The sequence below is a fragment of the Callospermophilus lateralis genome, chromosome 2, assembly GCF_048772815.1.
Source record: "Callospermophilus lateralis isolate mCalLat2 chromosome 2, mCalLat2.hap1, whole genome shotgun sequence".
Classification (NCBI taxonomy): domain Eukaryota; kingdom Metazoa; phylum Chordata; class Mammalia; order Rodentia; family Sciuridae; genus Callospermophilus; species Callospermophilus lateralis.
Genome location: NC_135306.1, coordinates 5,205,040 through 5,223,968, shown reverse-complemented (window position 1 = coordinate 5,223,968; position 18,929 = coordinate 5,205,040). Strand labels below are relative to the sequence as shown.

The window sequence follows — 18,929 nt, the reverse complement described above, 5'->3', positions numbered from 1 at the left end:
AGAAATTGAAAAGGCAAAAGAGAAAAACTCAGGGAGAACTTCCACATCATGTTTATAAATACAAACAAATGATATTAATAGTGTTCAGCTTGCAGTTGCATTTGAGAAGACAAACAAGGGAGTAGACTGAAAGCTTCTAGATTGGCTGATGTGTTTTCTTTACCTGGGCAGTGGTTATATCATAATAATCATGGTTACTCTATGCATTTATTGCAAGCAGTGTTCTTTGTTATGTTTTATAATGAAAACATGAGAGAAGCACCCCATAGAGTTCATTATTCTAGATCACAGAGAAAGTAGACACAGGGTATCAAATATAGAGGTCATATTTGAAAGGCCTCAACTGTTGAAAAGTTTCTAGAAAGTATTGAGCCCTTCAACAGCTTCTGAAACTTTTGAGTTGAATTTGAAAACCATCAGAGCAAGAGGAAAAGGTCTTTAAATTCTTTCCCTAAAACAGAGCACTAGCCCTGCTTTCTCCCGCCCTGCCAAATGATCACCATTTAGAAATGAGTGGATCAGAATGTTGACCCTCCCCTTTCTTGTATATAAAGGAATAAAAATTCTCTTGGCTCATAATGATAGTGTAAAAGCTGGTAAGATGTAAAAAAGTAAAACAGATTTGTTATAGGGTAAAATCTGAGTAGAGCTCAAAAGTCAATATGCTAAGATTTTACGGCTTCCCACACTTGCCCAGCACTCACTCCAGCATGGCTATTCTTATTTAATTAGTTTTCGCCCAGGGTCTGCATTGCATAAGCCAATTCTGTATAAGCTGGCATCTGATTTTCATGTGGGTCTTGCTTAGTGTCCTCTTTTGTTGGCTCCTTCTCTGTAGCCTACCTCCTCTGGTATGGGTGACTCTCTGTCCCCCATGTCAGCATTGTGCTGCCTACAGGCCCACATGTGTACTACCCTCTGGATTCTGGCTTTTACTCTGACTCAGTTTCTCAAGTGGTCTTCAGTAAATTCTGTTGGAGACAGCTTTCACCCCTTGACTGTCCACTTCCCACACCTCTGCTCAGTCATTATTCAAGGGTCATCTAAAGCTTTCTGATTGGACATTGGGTTTTTCTTGAGTAAATATTCAAAGCCATTATTGGGTAAACTGAAGTTGTATTCTAGAATTTGGATTAATGTGGAGCCCCAGTTGGTATCATGTCTACCTCACATGAGAAGGAGGTATACAGCTCTTCTCAAGTGGGGCTTGACACTTGATGTAAAAAGGAAAAATTTAGAGAAATTGTCAGATTTTGAGTCATTTAGGATTCAAACTAAGACATGTTTTTCTATTTCTGGCTAATATTTTAGAAAAAGGTTTAGAAAGATCATATAGCCTAGCTTCTTTCAAGAACTTCATTGAAGAGCTCCTTGTCACTCTTGAATCTAAGAATCAAGGAACCCTAAGGGACTTTGCTTCATGCATGTTGTAGGCAAGTAGTAGATTGAGAGAACTTTCTGGGATGTACCACTCCACAGTGAGGGTGGGAGGCCCTTCATTGTTGCTAGGTGTCTGCTGTGTGTTTCACTGGCCAGATAGTCAAGGTTGAGAAAAGGACTTATTTTTTTCCCCTCTTGGAAGGAAAACCTCCCTGAAAAATACTAAGTTTGCAAAAAAAATTTCTCTTAAAAGCATTTCTAAAACCTCTATAGAATGATTATTTTATTGGCTAATACTGAAAATGCTTTTATTGTTTTTCTGGTTATGAAACTTACGTAACCACAAAAATAATCTGGGTGTAGAGAGATAAAATATAGAAAGTGAAAACTCTTGCCCAGTGGGCACTCTTATACTTCCCAGCAAACTTGGGAAGCTGAGGCAGGAGGATCACAGATTTGAGGCCAGCCTGAGCAACTTACTGAGATTGTTTCAAAATAAAAATAAAAAGGGCTGGGGATGTAGTTCAGAGGTAGAATGCCCCTGGATTCAATCTCCAGTACCACAAAAAAGAAAAAACATTAAGTAATCATCCTATTCATCTTTCCAGGGTTGGTGCAGACTTTCTTACTCATTTTATATGGTGGCCTAAGAGGCTTTGTATAGTTCCCTGTTAGATTTTAACAGCACTATGCCTGTAGTTTGGGTTGTTTCTTAGAGTTCACAGTGATAAGCAAGGCAGCACTGAACATGTGTACACATTTAGAAAATATCTACCCCATATTCATTTTTTTAAAGTATTTTTTTCTTAATATTTGGTTTGTTTGATTTGCACTTTCTAAATGGAAAATGCAGAAAGGTATAGAGAAATCAGTATGACATTGTAAGTCTGCAGTGAAGTCACCACTAAAAAACCTTGAACATACTAATCTATGTATCTTTGAATTTTTTTCCTTCATTGTATGTTAATTTGAAATAATTATAAAACTGCATAGTTGCATATATATTGCTCAGCCTCATATCATAAGCATTGTCCTATACCATTTAATCTAGATCTATTTAAAACTAAATTTAAGCTATGTTGGGATTACATGGGAAGGAGAATGTAGCAAGCCTTAGATTGGAACTAACATTGGCAGCGCTGGAGAGCAGATTCAGAGGCCCTCAGCAAGGTTAGGTAGCACGCGACTCCATGTGGCTCCTGACTTATCACAGGAGGTACATGGGGTTCTGGAAACGGAAGCTGCAGCTCTCAGCAGCGCCATCAGGGAATTACAAACCAGAATAGTGCTTCTAACTGATTTTTTGTAATGTCCTTATTTTCAGGTTCAGGGATAGCCAAGATAGAAGCAGCTGTGACCTCGACTCCATCTGCTGTGGGGCAGTTCAGCAAGCCTTTCTCATTTGCTCCATCAGGGTCAGTAATGAAGTTAAGTGTTTGGCAAATCACTAGCTATTTTATAGATAACTTCCCTGAATCTTAAAATCAGGAGAGATATTTATATGTTTATTAAGTGTGCATGAATCCCAAATTTTTATCATGGCAGTAATCCATCTGCTAGTATGGCAGCAGCTGAACATCTTAAGGTAAATCTATTTCCTCTTTGTGGTTCATACTTATACATACATGTGTTATTGCCTGTTTGTTTATATATTTTGTTTTTAACCTAAACTTCATTTTCTTTGGGTGATGGTGGATCTTTTTTAAATCTGTAGGTCATCTAAAATACTTCATTCAGCCACCATTTGGGGTCTGGGTATGACACTCTAGTTGCCTTTAATGCACTGAGAATTCAGTATTTAAACCTATGCAGAGAAGGCAGGGAATAATAGCCATTGTAGATTTTGGTTTTCTATATAGATGTTAGGGGATCTTTTTTAATTTCATTTTTTAAGAAATAATAATGGCCATGCATATAGAGTCGAGTCATTTGATGAAGGTTTGTCTGACCACATTCCCAGGCAGGCTTTTGTCCACTGTGCACGACAGTGCTACTCCCTGGCTATACAGGCTCTTTGGGAGCCTTGTGAGCTGCTGGAGTGTCCTCCTCCTTCCCTGATGGGCCAGCTGGCTGTGTCACACCATCCACACATTTGTTGCTTTTGGAGGTTCCAAGAAAGTCCCTTCTGTACTTTGAGTTTTTCCTCCTATGACAGAAACCACACCAACTCCATCCCCTTTCCCTGGTTTTAATATTTCTTGACTATTCTTCAGCCTAGCACATGAAAAGAAAAGAGGTCATTAGGATAGAATTCAAGGGACAAAATTGTATATTATATATTTTTTCTAAGTGTGAATCATTGTTTTATACTTCTCAAAAGATAATTTGGAACAAATTTTGAAGAGTATGTCAATGCCAAGAATTATTTCATCTTTTACAAATGTTAATACAAATGTGAATAATTCATTCTTGCTCCATCATTCCCATTTTTAAAAAAAGATGGGAAATTTTGGGTCGTTGAGCCAGTGGCTTGCCCTCTATTAGATACAATTTCCTCACCAAGGTTGAAATCTGCCAAGAAACAGCAGGGTTTTTTGTTTGTTTTGTTTTGGTCTTTTTTTTTTTTTTTGGTACTGGGAATGGAACTCAAGGGCATTTAAATCACTGAACCACATCCCCAACCCTTTTCATTTTTTATTTTGAGATAGACTCTCCCTGAATTGCGTAGGCTAAGCAAGTTAGGCCTACATTGTTGAGGCTGACCTCAAACTTGTGATCCTTTTGCCTTAGCCTCCTGAGTCATTTCTGTCCGCTTTTTTAATATGATAAATATTTAACACATCTTTAGATGGTCTTTGTGCATTTGAGAGAGGCAGCAATGACTAAGAAACTATAAATTCTTACATTTTTTAACATATTTTATATGCTTGGTCGTTTATTCTTTAGAACTCTGTAAAATTTGCTGTTTGCACTTTAATTACACATAATCTCTTCTGTTTACACTCATGCTGAGCTTCCTTCTTCAGCTGTGCTATCTTCACTCGCAGTGTAAAGAACATGTGTGGGAAAAGAAAGGAGTTGGAAAGTTTTGAACCAAATTTTCCCAGCTCAGAGCTAAGAGTTATGTCAAAGTTGCAGAGACAGTGACTCCTGTTGCTTTCAGTCCAGCATCTGTCCTTGTAGCATGGGGCTCACCTGACATGGGTTTTAAGTTCAGGGTGGGCTTTTAGAGGTTCTTCCTGGTCCAGGGGCTTCTGCCTTGCTAGACTACTTTTGCACTCCTCCATGAGGCAAGCTTTTACTCCAGTCCCTGTGCCCAGCACACATGCCCAGTGTTTTTCCACTGCTGCTGTTCTCCTTTTCTTGGAATAAGTCTCCATGCAAACCCTTGCCATGGGAAGCCCTGCCCTCCCTCCATTGCCTGCTGTCCCTCCAAAGTCTTTCAGCCGCTGCCACTGTCTTAGCTCCTCTGTACATTGCCTCTTCTGCTGGGAGGTGTGAAGGGACTTTGATGCTTCCACAAACTTGCTCTCACCCTGATGCTGTTTACCTAGCGTGTTGATTCTTTTAAAAAGAGGTTGTATGAATGGATTATACAACAAAACATTGGAAGGGCAACGTTATGCCTCAGGTTTATTCCCTTTTAACTTCTTTTTCCACTCACTAGGGCTGGCTTTAATTTTGGGATAATCACACCAACACCATCTTCTAACTTCACTGCTGCACAAGGTCAGTCTCTGTGTGACGTAGCACTGCTTTTGTGTTTTTCCTAAACAAGGATGGTTTATTTTTGTACAGATATATTGACATTTTAACTGTTCTTCAGTCTTGCTTACAATTTCTGCAGTAAGTTTTGGTAATGTGCAGTAGAAACATGTGTATGTGGTGGGCACTGTAGCTCAGTGGTAGAGCAGCTGCCTGGCACACTCATGCGTCCTGGGTTCCATCCCCACCACTGGAAAAAAATAAGTTCGATTTGAGAAACTTTTTCTTCTGTAACTTAAATTTTCATTGATTTGTACGGTGAGGTAGATATAGTACTGTGAAAATACCTTGGTGTCCCCCCCCCCCCCTTGAAAAACCTATCAGCGACCACACTGGTCCCTCCATGTTGTTATAAATTCGTCAACTAACATCTTTGTTAGGTTTCTGGTACTAGTGATTAAGCCCAGGGCCTTACCCAAGATAGGCAAGCACTCAGCCACTAAGCTTTATCCCAGCCCTTTTTATATTATTTTGAGACAGAATATTGCCAAGTTGCCCAGGCTGGCCTTGGACTTACGATCCTCCTACCTCAGCCTCCCCAACTAGGTGGAGTCACAGATGCACACCCAATTAACTGACATGTTTCTAATGCCTAGAAGAATTCAGATCTATTTAAAAAAAACAAAACAAAACATTTTTGTCATGTGCCTCTCAGTTCTTAGTTTGTCTTTTGTTTTAAAAGAAAGCTGTAATTATAAAAGTGATATGTTCAACGCCAGGCACAGTGACATACACCTGTGATCCTCACTACTCGGGAGGCTGAAGCAGGAGGATTGCAAGTTTGAGGCAAGCCTCAGCAACTTGGTTTCACCATGTCTCAAAATAAAATAAAGAATGACTGGGGGTGTATCTCAGTGGTAGAGCTGGCCTAGGCAAGTGTAAAGCCTTCAGTTAAATCCTTAGTACTAAAAACAGGTGGGGGTGGGGTTCTTATTGAGGAAAACAGGGAATATAAAAATTCATGAAGGAGTTTAGAATCTCCACGTGTACCCTTCAGTAATAACCATAGCAGTTCTCTCTCTTTTTTTTAATATTTATTTTTTATAGTTGTAGTTGGACACAATAACTTTAATTATTTATATGAGGTGCTGAGGATCAAACCCAGGGCCCTGCACGTGCCAGGCAAACACTCTACTGCTGAGCCATAACCCCAGCCCCCATAGCAGTTCTTTTATAGTTCCTTCTAGGAGTTTTGTCTCCCACTTAGTTTGACATAATGTCTATTGTGAATTTTCCAATATTGAAAATTTTGTATAAATGTCATAGTTCTTTCTGTTGATAGAATTATTCTGCCAGTTTTTATCCATCCACCATTGGACATTTTGGTTATTTCCAGGTTGTCCCTATTATACATAATACAGTGCCTTTATTTTTTACTCAAAAATATTTTTTGTTCTTTGCTTTTCAATTATGAAGCAGAGTCTGGCTATGCTGCCCAGGCCGACCCTGAACTCTTCCTGGTCTCAAGGGATCCTTCTTCCTTAACTTTCAGAGTAGCTGAGGCACGAGTATGGCAAGTCCAAAGCCAGGCTAGGCAGCTTAGCAAGACCCTGTCTCTAATAAAATAATAAAAGGACCAGAGGTGTAGTTCAGTGGCCGAGTGCTTGCCTAGCACACACCAGGCCCTGTGTTCAGTCCTCATTACCACCAAAAAAGAAATATATATATGAAAGGAACAAAACTATTTGTCAAAAATTATAAGGAAAATTAAAATAGGAATAAAAATATGATAATAATTCTATGTAAACTTAATTAACATGAAAATAGACAACAATCCCAAAACCATAAACAAGCTCAACACTAACAGCGATAAAAGAGCTTACTGAGTTGAGCCCTAGTAAGTGTCCCTAAATTGTGCCTTAAAATGACCCTGGATTGACGCTTGGTGTCCGTAAATATAGAGACCACTTGCATTTTGAACCAGATCCTAACTTCTCAGGAGGGCTGTGGGCTAACACCATGCTGAGGGTATTGGGGAGGGAAGCTACACTGGTGTGGAGTCAGGAAATTAGGGGAGGTGCCTTTTTTTTTCTTCTTTTTTCTTTTTTGGGTAATTTATTAAAATTTCAAGTATTGTGGGTGACATGTGTATTATGATTTAATGGTCATGAATGGTCCCCTCCTTTCCACCTCAGGACGATGACTCAGATAAAACTAACTGTGGAGAAGCACTTGTTCTGTCCTCCCCAAAGGAAGCTGCTGTTAAAGCCAGCGATTCCTGTTCCATAGAGGGGAGAGGCTTTGCTTAGGAATGCAGTCAGTGGGAATGTGATGATAGGGCCTATTTTGCTGAATCCAACCCGTTTCCCAATTTCTCTCTCTTGCTAGGGCCGACACCCTCTACTAGAGAGTCGAACCAGCTGGATGCCTTCTCGTTTGGTGGGGGAGGCAAACCCTTTTATGACACCATTCCGGAGACCCCCACTCCCTCCACAGTCACACCAGGACCCAGCACTTCTGGAGCTGCCACTGCCCCTCCAGGAGACTCTGCCCCCTCTGGCAGCAGACCCACGGCACCTGCTGGAGTTCCGCTCTCCACCGCTGCTAGCAAGCTGGAAACACCGCCGTCCAAGCTGGGCGAGCTTCTGTTTCCGAGTTCTCTGGCGGGAGAGACTCTAGGAAGCTTTTCAGGACTGCGGGTGGGCCAAGCAGAGGAGTCTACTAAGGCAGCCAATAAGGCTTCCTCCACAGGCCTCACCAGTGGCCAGCCAGCCAAGACTTCAAGTGCGTCCTCGGGCTTTAGTTTCACTAGCCCTGCGGTGCTGGTGAAGCCTGCGGAGCCCCCAGTGCCCTCCTCTGTACCTGCCACCGTGGCAGCTCCCCCAGCGGCAGCCAGCACGGGCACCAGCGGTTCCTCAGCTGGCATCTTTGGCAGTCTGCCACTAACAAGTACGGGGGCCTCTGGGGTGATCAGCTTTGGTGGGACTTCTTTAAGTGGCAGCAAGGGTAGCTTTGCATTTGGAAGCCAGCAGAACAGTAATACAGTGTCGTCCTCTGCACCCCCGTCAGCTACGACTACCACTCCCCCTCCAGCCTCATTCCCCACCTTGTCATTTGGTAGCCTCCTGAGTTCGGCATCTGCTCCCTCCCTGCCCATGTCCTCTGGAAAGAACACAGAAGAGGTCACATCGTCAGCTGTAGCCGAGAAGTCGGGCAACAATGAGGCCTCCACACCAACAGCCTCGCTCCTCGTGCAGCAGCAGGCTGCCCAGCCTCCCCAGGCTCCTCCAGACACTCCCGACTCGGTTAAGAAAGAGCCAGTTCCTGTGCAGCCTGCAGTCAGTAACCCCAGCACAGCAGCAGCTAGTACCAGCCTCATGGCACCTTCTATAGAGGCCATTCCAGCAGCCACGGGAGGCTCTGATGACAAAGTGGAGGCAGCCTCTCCTCCTCCCAACTTTGTGGTGCCGGGGCAGGCTGCTCTTGCAGCAGCTACGCTCCCAAGCACGGGACCCTTGGCTGTTGAAACGTCAGGCTCCCCCACAACCTCTAGCCCTGTTTCCAGTAGTGCTACAGGCCCCATCACAGAGACAGCAGTGTTTGGGACTGTTACTTCTGGCTCATCGGTCTTTACTCAGCCACCTGCTGCCAGCTCTAGCTCAGCATTCAGCCAGCTCACCAGCAACACTGCCACTGCCCCCTCCACCACCCCCATGTTTGGGCAGGTGGTGGCCAGCACTGTGCCAAGCCTATTTGGGCAGCAGACAGGCAGCATAGCCAGCACGGCAGCCGCCACTCCACAGGCCAGCAGCTCTGGGTTCGGCAGCCCTGCTTTTGGTACCTCATCCCCGGGGGTCTTTGGACAGACAACCTTTGGACAGGCCCCAGCCTTTGGACAGGTGACGAGCAGCCCTGCAAGTGGCTTCTCCTTTAGTCAGCCTGGGTTCAGTTCTGTGCCTACTTTTGGTCAGTCGGTCTCCTCCACCCCTGCATCCACCAGTGGGAATGTCTTTGGTGCGTCCTCGAGTACGAGTAGCTCCAGTTCCTTCTCATTTGGACAGTCTTCTGCCAACACAGGAGGGGGGCTCTTTGGCCAGAGCAACCCTCCTGCTTTTGGTCAGAGCCCTGGTTTTGGGCAGGGAAGCTCTGTATTTGGTGGCACTTCAGCCACTACCTCCACGGCAGCACCCTCGGGGTTTAGCTTTTGTCAAGCTTCAGGTAAGAATTTATAGATTTTTACTTTGTTCCTCTCTGTGCTATTTTAAACATTTACAGCAAACTTGTATTACTTGGTAATTAAAAGAAAGGGAGAAGCAGCAAAAAAATAATGTGTAAGATCAAGAAAGGAGCTTGGCGCACATGCCGCAGGAATTTCCTGGCCTAGTTGGCCAGGTCTGCCTCAGCACACTCTCTACTCTTCCAGCCAGCAGAATGCCAGCTTCATGGGGAAAACCAAGCATCTTTAGTTTAAGGTCAGGGAAGTAAATGAATGACTCATACATACAAAATTTTGAAATTGGAAGGCGCTGAAGTCATTGTGTCCAAAACTGTCAGGTTTCAAGGAGACTGATCTCAGGTCAAACGGTGCTGATGGTGGAGTGGGAAGAGAAGTGGGTCTCCTCCCCACGCTTCACTGCTCCAACACCATGTTGCTTACTGGAAGGGCCAACACCGACACTTAAGAGGTGGCTTTTTTTCTGTTTTCAGTGTTGTGACTTGAAAACACAAACTTTTAGATTTTTATCATTTTTGAAAGAAAAATCTTATTTTCTCAGTATGTGTATCCAATTGTAGCTGCTGCTTTTACTTCTTAAAACTATCAGAAGACAGACTGAGTTGAAAAGCTATTCCAAGTTTGACTTTCTGATGGTTCTTTTATGAAAGGCAATTCTTTAGCAATTAGGCTATGGGGAAAACAAGTATTTTGTGAGCAAGATTACAAACAATTGCTGATTCATTTCTTCGGTAATAATTTTGTTAAAAATGGCTGTTAATTTATTAGAAATGTTTTTCTTCTTGCAACAAATGTTAAACTCCTACTAAGTGCAGCTAAAAGGACGCAGTAATGAAAAAAGACACAGTGTGGAGGTCCACTAGTGCCCTGTGAAGAAGCCAGGTGCCTGTGGACTTGGGATGACTTGGATCTGAGTGTGGCCAGGGAGAAGGCCTGTGTGTCACAGGAGAGCAAGTTGTCTCGTCTTCAGTGCATCGTTTGTCATGCAGTCAGGGTTTGCGAAAACCTCCCACCAAAGGCTTTGTCAAACCAGTTCAGCAAATTCAGACGCCCTGAAGGATCTTCTTCATTGATGACTACCTGTGTGGAAAGCTGCCTGGATGCCTCCTGCAGCCCTGGTTGAGGAATGAGGCTTGGTGAAGTTCATGTGTCTGATAAGCCACAGAAATGAGGATAGCACTCCTGCCTCTTCCTCCTCATCATTGCTCCTCCTGACTCGCCCTGGCTGCATTCAGCCCAGCATCGCCATCATGTTATGCCTCTTGGAAGGAACATAAGCTGCCCTGAGAGAATCTGGCATTCAAGATACATTAAAAATCAGGGAGTAGAAATATTCATAATGTTAAGTCAATCATTGAAAAGAATTCTTGGTGGCCAAAAGTCTGAGGAGAAACTGTTCTGAGAGTGTACCATCTTTTTAGCCCCACCACTTGATAGAAGAATCCAGCTCCTGGGACTTTGGAATTTATATTTTATAATATATATTATAATTTTAGCAGTGAAAACGGGTCTTTTCAATCACCTCTCCATATCAAACGGTTCTGCATCTATAGTTACAACCAACCGCAGATCAAAATTCATCAAAAGAAATATGTATCTGAATATGTGCTGGCTTTGTTGTCATTATTCCCTAAATAATAAAGTGTAATAAATAGTTATATGGCATTACATTGTACTAAGTATAATAAGTATTATCTAGGGATGATTTAAAGTATATGGGAGTACAATGTAGGTTGTATAAATCCTATGCTGTTTTGTGTAAAGGACTTGGAACACAGATTTGGGTATCCTGGGGTGGGGGATCCAGAAACAAGTGACCCATGGATACCAAGGAACAATTGTATGTGTTCAGATTTTTCTTCATTTCCTATATGGAGAAACAATTTTATCATAAGTTGATTTATTGTGGGGTAATTAAGCATATTAAAAATGCCATTTTAAAAAGGGGTGCTTGGATGTTGTAGAAGACTCATCCAAATTGAACTTTTGTCTTCCTTCTGTTTTACAGGTTTCGGGTCTAGTAACACTGGTTCTGTTTTTGGTCAAGCAGCCAGTACTGGTGGAACAGTCTTTGGCCAGGTAAACAAGTGGATTTGTATTTATTTGTGTCAGGTTTCCCCTGTGTAATCTAATCTTTGTGTGCAGTTCATGCTGCATGCCCAGGCCTAGCAAACAGCTGAGTGGTTCTTAAGCTTTACTGTCCAACTGTCTTGAGGATGTGGAAGTCTCCACTTCACATTAGAGAGTCAACAGAATTTGGATCCTCTTCTGGCTGACTTCTGGGAAAGTACTTAACTGGCCTCCATCAGTCTTCTGCCTGTTCTGTTAGGCTGGGGTTGGCAACCTACAATCCACAGGCTAAATCACCCCTAGCCTTGATTTATATAAGTTCTTAAGCTAAGAATGGCTTTTACAGTTTTAAATGTTTTTTTAAAAGAAGAAAAGAAAAAAGAAGAATATGCAAGAGTAACTACATATGGCCCCTGCACTGAGCTGTCTGAAGTTCAGGGCTGAGCCACGTATAGTTTTAAGTGCTTTCTTCAGATTAACTCATGGAAGCATCTTAGCACCTCTGTAGGCAGGGGCTGATACTGTCTCCATTTGAAAGGTGAGGACACTGTCTCTAGATAATAAAATATTCAAAAGGGCTGAGGATGTGGCTCAGTGGGAAAGCACCCCTGGGCAAAAAAAAAAAAAAAACAGAAATAAACTTGCAAGGACTGTAAAACAACTATGTTTAAAAGAAATAATAGACAACTTAAAAATACTAGTATGGAATAGGAAATCACAAGACCTTTGAAAAAGAACCAGGTAGAGTTTCTAGGAAAAGTTAATAATTAAAATTCAAGACACAGTGGATGTATTTAAAAGCAGACAAGCCAGGCACAGTGGTGCGCACCTGTAATCCCAGCTGCTCAGGAGGCTGAGGCAGGAGGATCACAAGTTCAAAACCAAACTAGGAAATTTAGTGAGACCCTGTCTCAAAATGAAGGGGCTGGGGTTGTGGCTCAGCGATAGAGCGCTCGCGAGACCCTGGGTTCGATCCTCAGCACCACGTAAAAATAAATAAGTGAAATAAAGGTATTTAAAAAAAAAAAAATGGGGGAAAAAAAGGGTTGGGGTATAGCCCAGTAAGAGCAGAAAAGAGCAGTAGTGTACTAGAACAGTGATCAGATGCTAAGTGTTTTAGGCTTTGAGAACTGCATAAAGTTTCTGCCACAGCTGCTCCACTGTGAAGCATCCATAGATGATGTGCAGTGAATGAGATGGTTATGTGCCAGTAAGGCTTTATTTACAAAAAAGAGGTGGTAGACAGGATTTGACCCACAGGCTGTAATTTGCTAACCTTTGGAATAGAAGGTTAGTTAAATTATTTGGAATGTATTATGGAGAGCAAAAAAGATGAAAAATGCAAAAAAATAACAGATCCTCTAAGAGAAAATTTAACATATATGTATTCACAATCACAGAAGAAGAGAGAGTATGTACATGGCAATATCAGAAAAGAAAAGAAATTTCCCAAACAAGTAGATAAGAGTAATTCACGATCCAAAAGCCCAGCCCAGGGACGCACAACTGTAATCCCAGCAGCTTGGGAGGCTGAGGTAGGCGGATCACAAGTTCAAGACCAACCTCAGCAACTTAGTGAGGCCCTAAGCAACTCAGTGAGACCCTGTCTCTAAATAAAATACAAAAAAGGCTGGGGGTGTTAAGTACCCGAGTTCAACCCCTGGTTTATTTAAAAAAAAAAAAAAAAAACCTGCAGCAAAAGCTCAACAGGTCATACAGCTCTTGAAAGGAAATCATTCCGGAGACCTGTCACAGCACAAGAGCAGAACAACAAGATTAGAGGAGGAGGCAGCCTAGACAACTTATCTTCCAGGGAGCCACAGTGGGACTGCCAACTGACTTCCCTGCAGGCATGAAAGAAGCCAGGAGGTGGAGGCTGTCTACCTGGGATTTCTAAACATGCAAAAATTATCTTTTCGAATGAAGTGAAATCAAGACAGTTTTCCAGATAAACAAATATTGGGAAATTTCATGTCTTGCATACCTGAAGGAAATCCTAAGGGATATTTCTCAAACAGGAAAATTTAGCATTATAGTGGCCTTCTTAATTTTAGGGAAAAACAAGTCATAAAATAGGGAAATTGTAGCCACCAGAGCAATCGTATTTAGAGTATATTCTACAAAGCAGAGGCTGGGGTTGTGGCTCAATGGTAGAGTGCTCACCTAGCATGTGTGAGGCACTGGGATTGAGCCTAAGTGCCACATAAAGATAAATAAAGGTATTGTCCATCTATAACTAAAAAAATAAAAAATAAAGAATGTATTCTACAAAGCAAAAAGGGTAAAGTTTTAGAAACTCTCATGTTGCTAGTAAGAATATAAATTCATGTAACCTTGGGAAATCATCTGACTGTATCACGACTAACATTCAAAATCTTTATTAACCCAGCAGATCTGCTCTGGGTATATAGCCAACAGAAGTAAGTGCCTTTGTTCACCAAAAAATAGGGATTAGAAATGTTCATGATATAGTGAACTCATAATAGCTAAAAACAGGAAACAACCCAAATCTCATAAATTTGAAGAATGGCCGAATAAGTCGTGCTATTTTTATCCAGCAGAATACTACAAACAGTGAGATGAAATATGCTGCTCCTCCCCAAAACAACAGGAGTCACCCCACCACCCCCGCTGGTATTAGGTGCCTGTAGAGGAGCCTGCCCCAGAGTACTCAGTGTAGGACCACGTTGGCCAAGAGATGTGCCTAAAGTGACAGAGAGCCTTGAGAAGCATCAGAAATGTTTGATATTTGAACATTGAACCTTATGCACAGTTGAAATCGTGTCAAAATTAAATGAGCTCTCTACACGTAAAGTTTATGAACTTAATAAAAAGTCATAGGGGAAAAAATGGGCAGAAGAGGGCTGGGAATGCAGCTCCGTGCCAGAGGGCTCATTCCCAGCCTGCAGAGAGCCCAGGGCTCCGTCTCTAGTACTGCATAAAAAAAGAAGAAAAGAAAACAGGCAGAAGACAATTCATGAAAGAAGTTGCACAGCATTGGGCCTGTGCTTGATCACTCTGAATGGTATACTTAAATGTAGACAATATGGTACATTTTACAACGATAAGAATATAGGGAAATAAGAAAACTTTTTTTTTAATTAGGGATAGACCAAAGGATCAATAAACAAAAAGATGTTCAGCTTTGTTAGTGATATAAATAAAGCCACAAAGAGATGCATACTCATAAGATGCAAAAATTTAAAGTCCAGTACTGAGGGAGTCACAACTGATGGGAGTACAAGTTGGTCCACTCATCTTGGAGAAGAGTTTGGTACCATTTAGTAAAAACCAACAATGCCACCCCTAGATTTGTTCTTTAGAAAAACAAATATGTACCAGTATACAAGAGTGTTCATAGCAACACTGCTAAAAATAACCCCAGCAACCCAGACACGACTGTTTATCAGCATTCAAATGGGTTGATGAATTTACATTATTCTCTATATCCAGCTGTGAAGATGGGTAATACTGCTAACTTGGATAATTGGCTCACAGAGAGTAGAGCCAAAGAGATGCAAATGCATTACTGGGACAAACTCCATATGTTGCTCCCCTTCCCCCATTCTTCCTCCATGGAAATTATGTTTGCAGTTGAATGGGCCAAAAATTGAATTTTATTCTGTGAGGGCAGGTGTCTTTGATATTCATCACCATATCCCCAATGTGTAGGGTTGTGACTGAAACCTGATAGACAATGTGAAATGAATTAATTCTCACATGGCAAGGAGTGTCCTCAGAAAACTTGACTAGGATATGAAAGGATATAGGAAACCTTCACTCCCATTGTACCACCAAGAAAAATTCAGATAGTGTGAAAATCATACTTATTCTAAGGGCATTGGGATTATTGAGTGCTATATAGCAGATTTCCTCAAACCCTAGTAGGCTGCATCAGCCATTCATAAAAGATGCCGACTTTCTAGTCATAAGTACAGATGAGCAGAGTTGGGTGGCTGATCTTTGTCCCACAGTAACTGTGATAGCTGGAAGGCGGTGGGGGAACCACATGAAGGCTTGCTCTGTGTCAGTAGTTGGTTGACTGTTGACTCTGACATTAACCTGAGCTTATTAGCTTAGCACCCACATCTGGCAGCTGTGTGGCTTGGGGATTCCCAGAACATGGCGGCTGCACTTCAAGATGGAGAGGGAGCCAAGCTGAGGCTGTAGAACCTTTTATGGATCATCCTCCAAAGTCACAGGACATCACATGAATTGCACCCTCTTCCATGCACTGCAGAGTGTCTTCCAGGCTTGGGGATGGTCGGGGGAGGGGATAGGTGTCGCTTCTTGCTTTAGAAGAGCACATAGAACAAGAAGTATTGCAATGACCATCTTTGGAAAATAAACTCATTAATGGGACCAAGGAAGAGTGGCAGGAAGCCTTGTGAGCTCATTTCCAGAGAGGAGTGTTATGGGTGAGCACAGTGGCACAGCAGCTTCAGGGGCAAGAGGCAGTCAGATTTTGGGCAGGCGGAAGAGACACCTTGCCATAAGTCGAGAGGATGCTGTGGCTGGACAAGCTCTTGGCAGTGAAGGGGCAAGCAAACGTGAGATGACCATAGCACAAGTTGAGTGATAGCATTGACCATTAGGGGGATGAAAATCGGAACAGTAATGAGGTACTGTTTCATGTTCCCTGCAAATGGCTGTGATTTAGAAAATGAAGTGTCAGTGAGGATGTGGGGGAACCCTAGGCCTCACGTTGCTGATAGGAGTGTGTGTGCAGCCTATATGGAATATGGTTTGGTGCTTTCTCAAAGGCTACATGTAGTACTTGCACCAAACAGCCCAGCACTTCTGCTCCTGGGTGTGCACCCAAAGGAATTGAAAGGGATTCCAGCAGAGGCTTGGATGCCAGTGTTCACTGCAGCATTATTTCTCAGTAACCAAAAGGTGGAAAACCATCCAAGTGTCAGCCAGTAGATGAATGGACAAATACAACATGGCATGTGCATTCAAGGAAGTGTTACTCAGCCATAAAAAGAAGTGGTGTTTTGATTCATGCTACCCACGGGTGAACCTTGAAACAGCATGCTAAATGAGACGAAAGGTCACATAGTGAACAGTTCCACTTAAATTGAAGTACCTAACGTACATACATTTGTAGAGACAGGTGGCAGATTAGAGTTTACCGGGGACCTTGTGGGGAGGAGAGAAAGAGGAGGTGTTGATTAATAGGGACAGAATTTCGGTTTGGGGTGATGAAAGAGTTTTGGAAATAGTGGCAATGGTTACACAACATGGTAAGTGTTACCGACACTGCTCAATCGTATACTAAAAAAGGTTAAAATTTCCTAGCATGTTGGCATGTACCAGTAATCCCAGCTACTTGGGAGGCTGAAGCAGGAGAATCGTAAGTTCTAGGCCAGCCTGGGAAACTTATTAGCAAGGCCCTGTCTCAGAATTAAAAAGGCAGGTAGCGCATGGTGGCACATACCTCTAAACCCAGCAACTCTGAAGGCTAAGGCAGGAGGATTGCAGGTTTGAGGCTAGCCTCAGCAACTTAGCGAGGCCCTGAGCAACTTAGCAAGACCCTGTCTCAAAATAAAAATCAAAAGAAGCTGAGGTTGTAACTCAGGGGTAAATCAGCCCTGAGTTTAATCCCTAGTATAAAGAAAAAAAAAAAAGACTGTATATATATATATATATATATATATATATATATATATATATATATATATATATTTTGCCATAATTTTTAAATTTTTCATAATGATATACCAAAAACCATTTGAGTTTTAGTGTGTGTTTGTTTTTTAGTGCTGGGGATTGAACCTAGGGCCTTGTGCATGCAAGGCAAGCACTCTGCCAGCTGAACTATATCCCAGCCCCATTTGAATATTATATGCTATAAATCAGTGTATTGTATGATATGTGAATTATATCTCAATGAAGCTGGTGTAAATAAGTCAGATTGGGATCTGAAAGACTTGCAAATGCAGCAGTGATTTACCTGGCATCCATATCCTCCCTGCTTTGGCCAAGAGAAAAGAAATGAAGATCGGCCTGAAAACAGCTTGCACAATGCTTGCATTCCGCTGCCTGGATCTGTTGAACCTAAAGGTGATAACAGCAGCCCAGCTTCCTTCCAGCTCCAGGCACTTACAGGACAGATGACCCAAACCCTAAGCAGAGACAGTCCCAAGTCAGCCAGCATGAGCTCTGCATCCTCAGACAGCAGAGAATTCTCACTGTCAAGGAAAAACATTAGTGTTCCTTAGTTGCCACTGTTCTATGGATAAAGTCTACTATGCAAAAAAATAAAAAATAGTGGTCTGGGGCTGTAGCTCAGTGGCAGAGCACTTGCCTTGCAAGCATGAGGCCATGGGTTCGATCCTCAGCACCACTAATATAAATAAATAAATAAATAAAAATAAAGGTATTGTGTCCATCTACAACTAAAAATTTTTTTTTTAAAAATAGTGTGTATAAATGAAATAACAGAAAGTTAAGGGGAGAGGTGTGCAATATGATTTTTAAAATGAGCAAAACCCAACACATATGTGATCCAGATATTGGAACTAGAGACAGAGACTTTAAAATAACTATTGTGCTCTAGGAGTTACAGAAAAATGTTGAAAGAATGATTGAGTACAAAATCTCAGCAAAGATGTGGAATTTTAAAACATAGTCTTGATCTGTATTTGAAGTTCAAATCTAATGCTTGAAGTCAAAAAAGAAATTATTAGAAAAGCTTAACAGCAGAGTGAATACTACAGGAGAACAATGAACTTTTTGTACATTTTGAGATTTTTCTATAAGTTTTAAAAACTATTGTTCGTTTCAATTAAAAACAACAGAATCCTCTCTAACCCTGCTGAGGGTGCAGTAACCGTCAGTTTACATTCAGCCGGGGACATTCGTTATCCACTTCTCCACTCTGTGGATAGCCAGTGTCTAATTTCAAATCACATTTGAAATTAGGCTGAGCCATCTGAATTCTTGGCTTCTGCGGGTCAGTGTGTGCAGCTACGGGAGGCCCCTGTGTGTTAGCCGGAGGTGGAAGGTAGCTATGCAGTCTCATCTCAACAAGTGCATGCATTTGTGGTCATGGCTGGCTTCTTTCCTCAAAGGCGGCTTACTTGCTATCAGAACTTCACTTTTATGATTGGGTTGCTTCTTTTTGTTTGGTTTGGGGTTTTGGTACCAGGGATTGAACCCAGGGGCGCTTAATCACTGAACTACATCCCCAGCCTTTTTAAAATTTTTTTCATTTTGAAACAGTGTGTCCCTGAGTTGCTTAGGGCCTTGCTAAGTTGCTGAGGCTGGCCTCAAACTTGCAATCCTCCTGCTCCAGCCTCCTAAATTGATGAGATTACAAGTGTGTGCCACCAAACCTTCCTGGTTTTTAAAAGCCCTTTGGACTAGTGCTGTAGATCAGTGGTAGAGCACTTGCATGGGCTTTCACAAAGTTCCATCTCCAGCACCAGAAAAGCTGTAACTCGTCATTACATAATTGTGGTGGAATAAAATTCATTGCCCAAAGGCAAAAAATTGTTATGTTCAGGGTACAAAAGACAGGTATGATTGTGCCACATGAGGCAAAGGGTGAGAACAGCTGATGGTGACATAGAGGTAGACAGGGGCCAGATCAGAG

The 18,929-nt window shown here is 42.2% G+C and overlaps 1 protein-coding gene across 3 annotated transcripts in view; it reads left to right on the top strand.

Annotated features, from left to right (window-relative positions):
* Positions 1 to 18,929, top strand: part of Nup214 (nucleoporin 214) — an 86,425-nt gene that overhangs the window by 51,929 nt on the left and 15,567 nt on the right. For all 3 annotated transcript variants that reach the window (XM_076845236.2, XM_076845235.2, XM_076845237.2), the window contains exons 27-30: positions 2,705 to 2,795; positions 4,988 to 5,049; positions 7,414 to 9,243; positions 11,268 to 11,338. In XM_076845236.2, the coding sequence (XP_076701351.2) occupies positions 2,705 to 2,795; positions 4,988 to 5,049; positions 7,414 to 9,243; positions 11,268 to 11,338 (2,054 nt within the window). The remainder of the gene's footprint in view (positions 1 to 2,704; positions 2,796 to 4,987; positions 5,050 to 7,413; positions 9,244 to 11,267; positions 11,339 to 18,929) is intronic.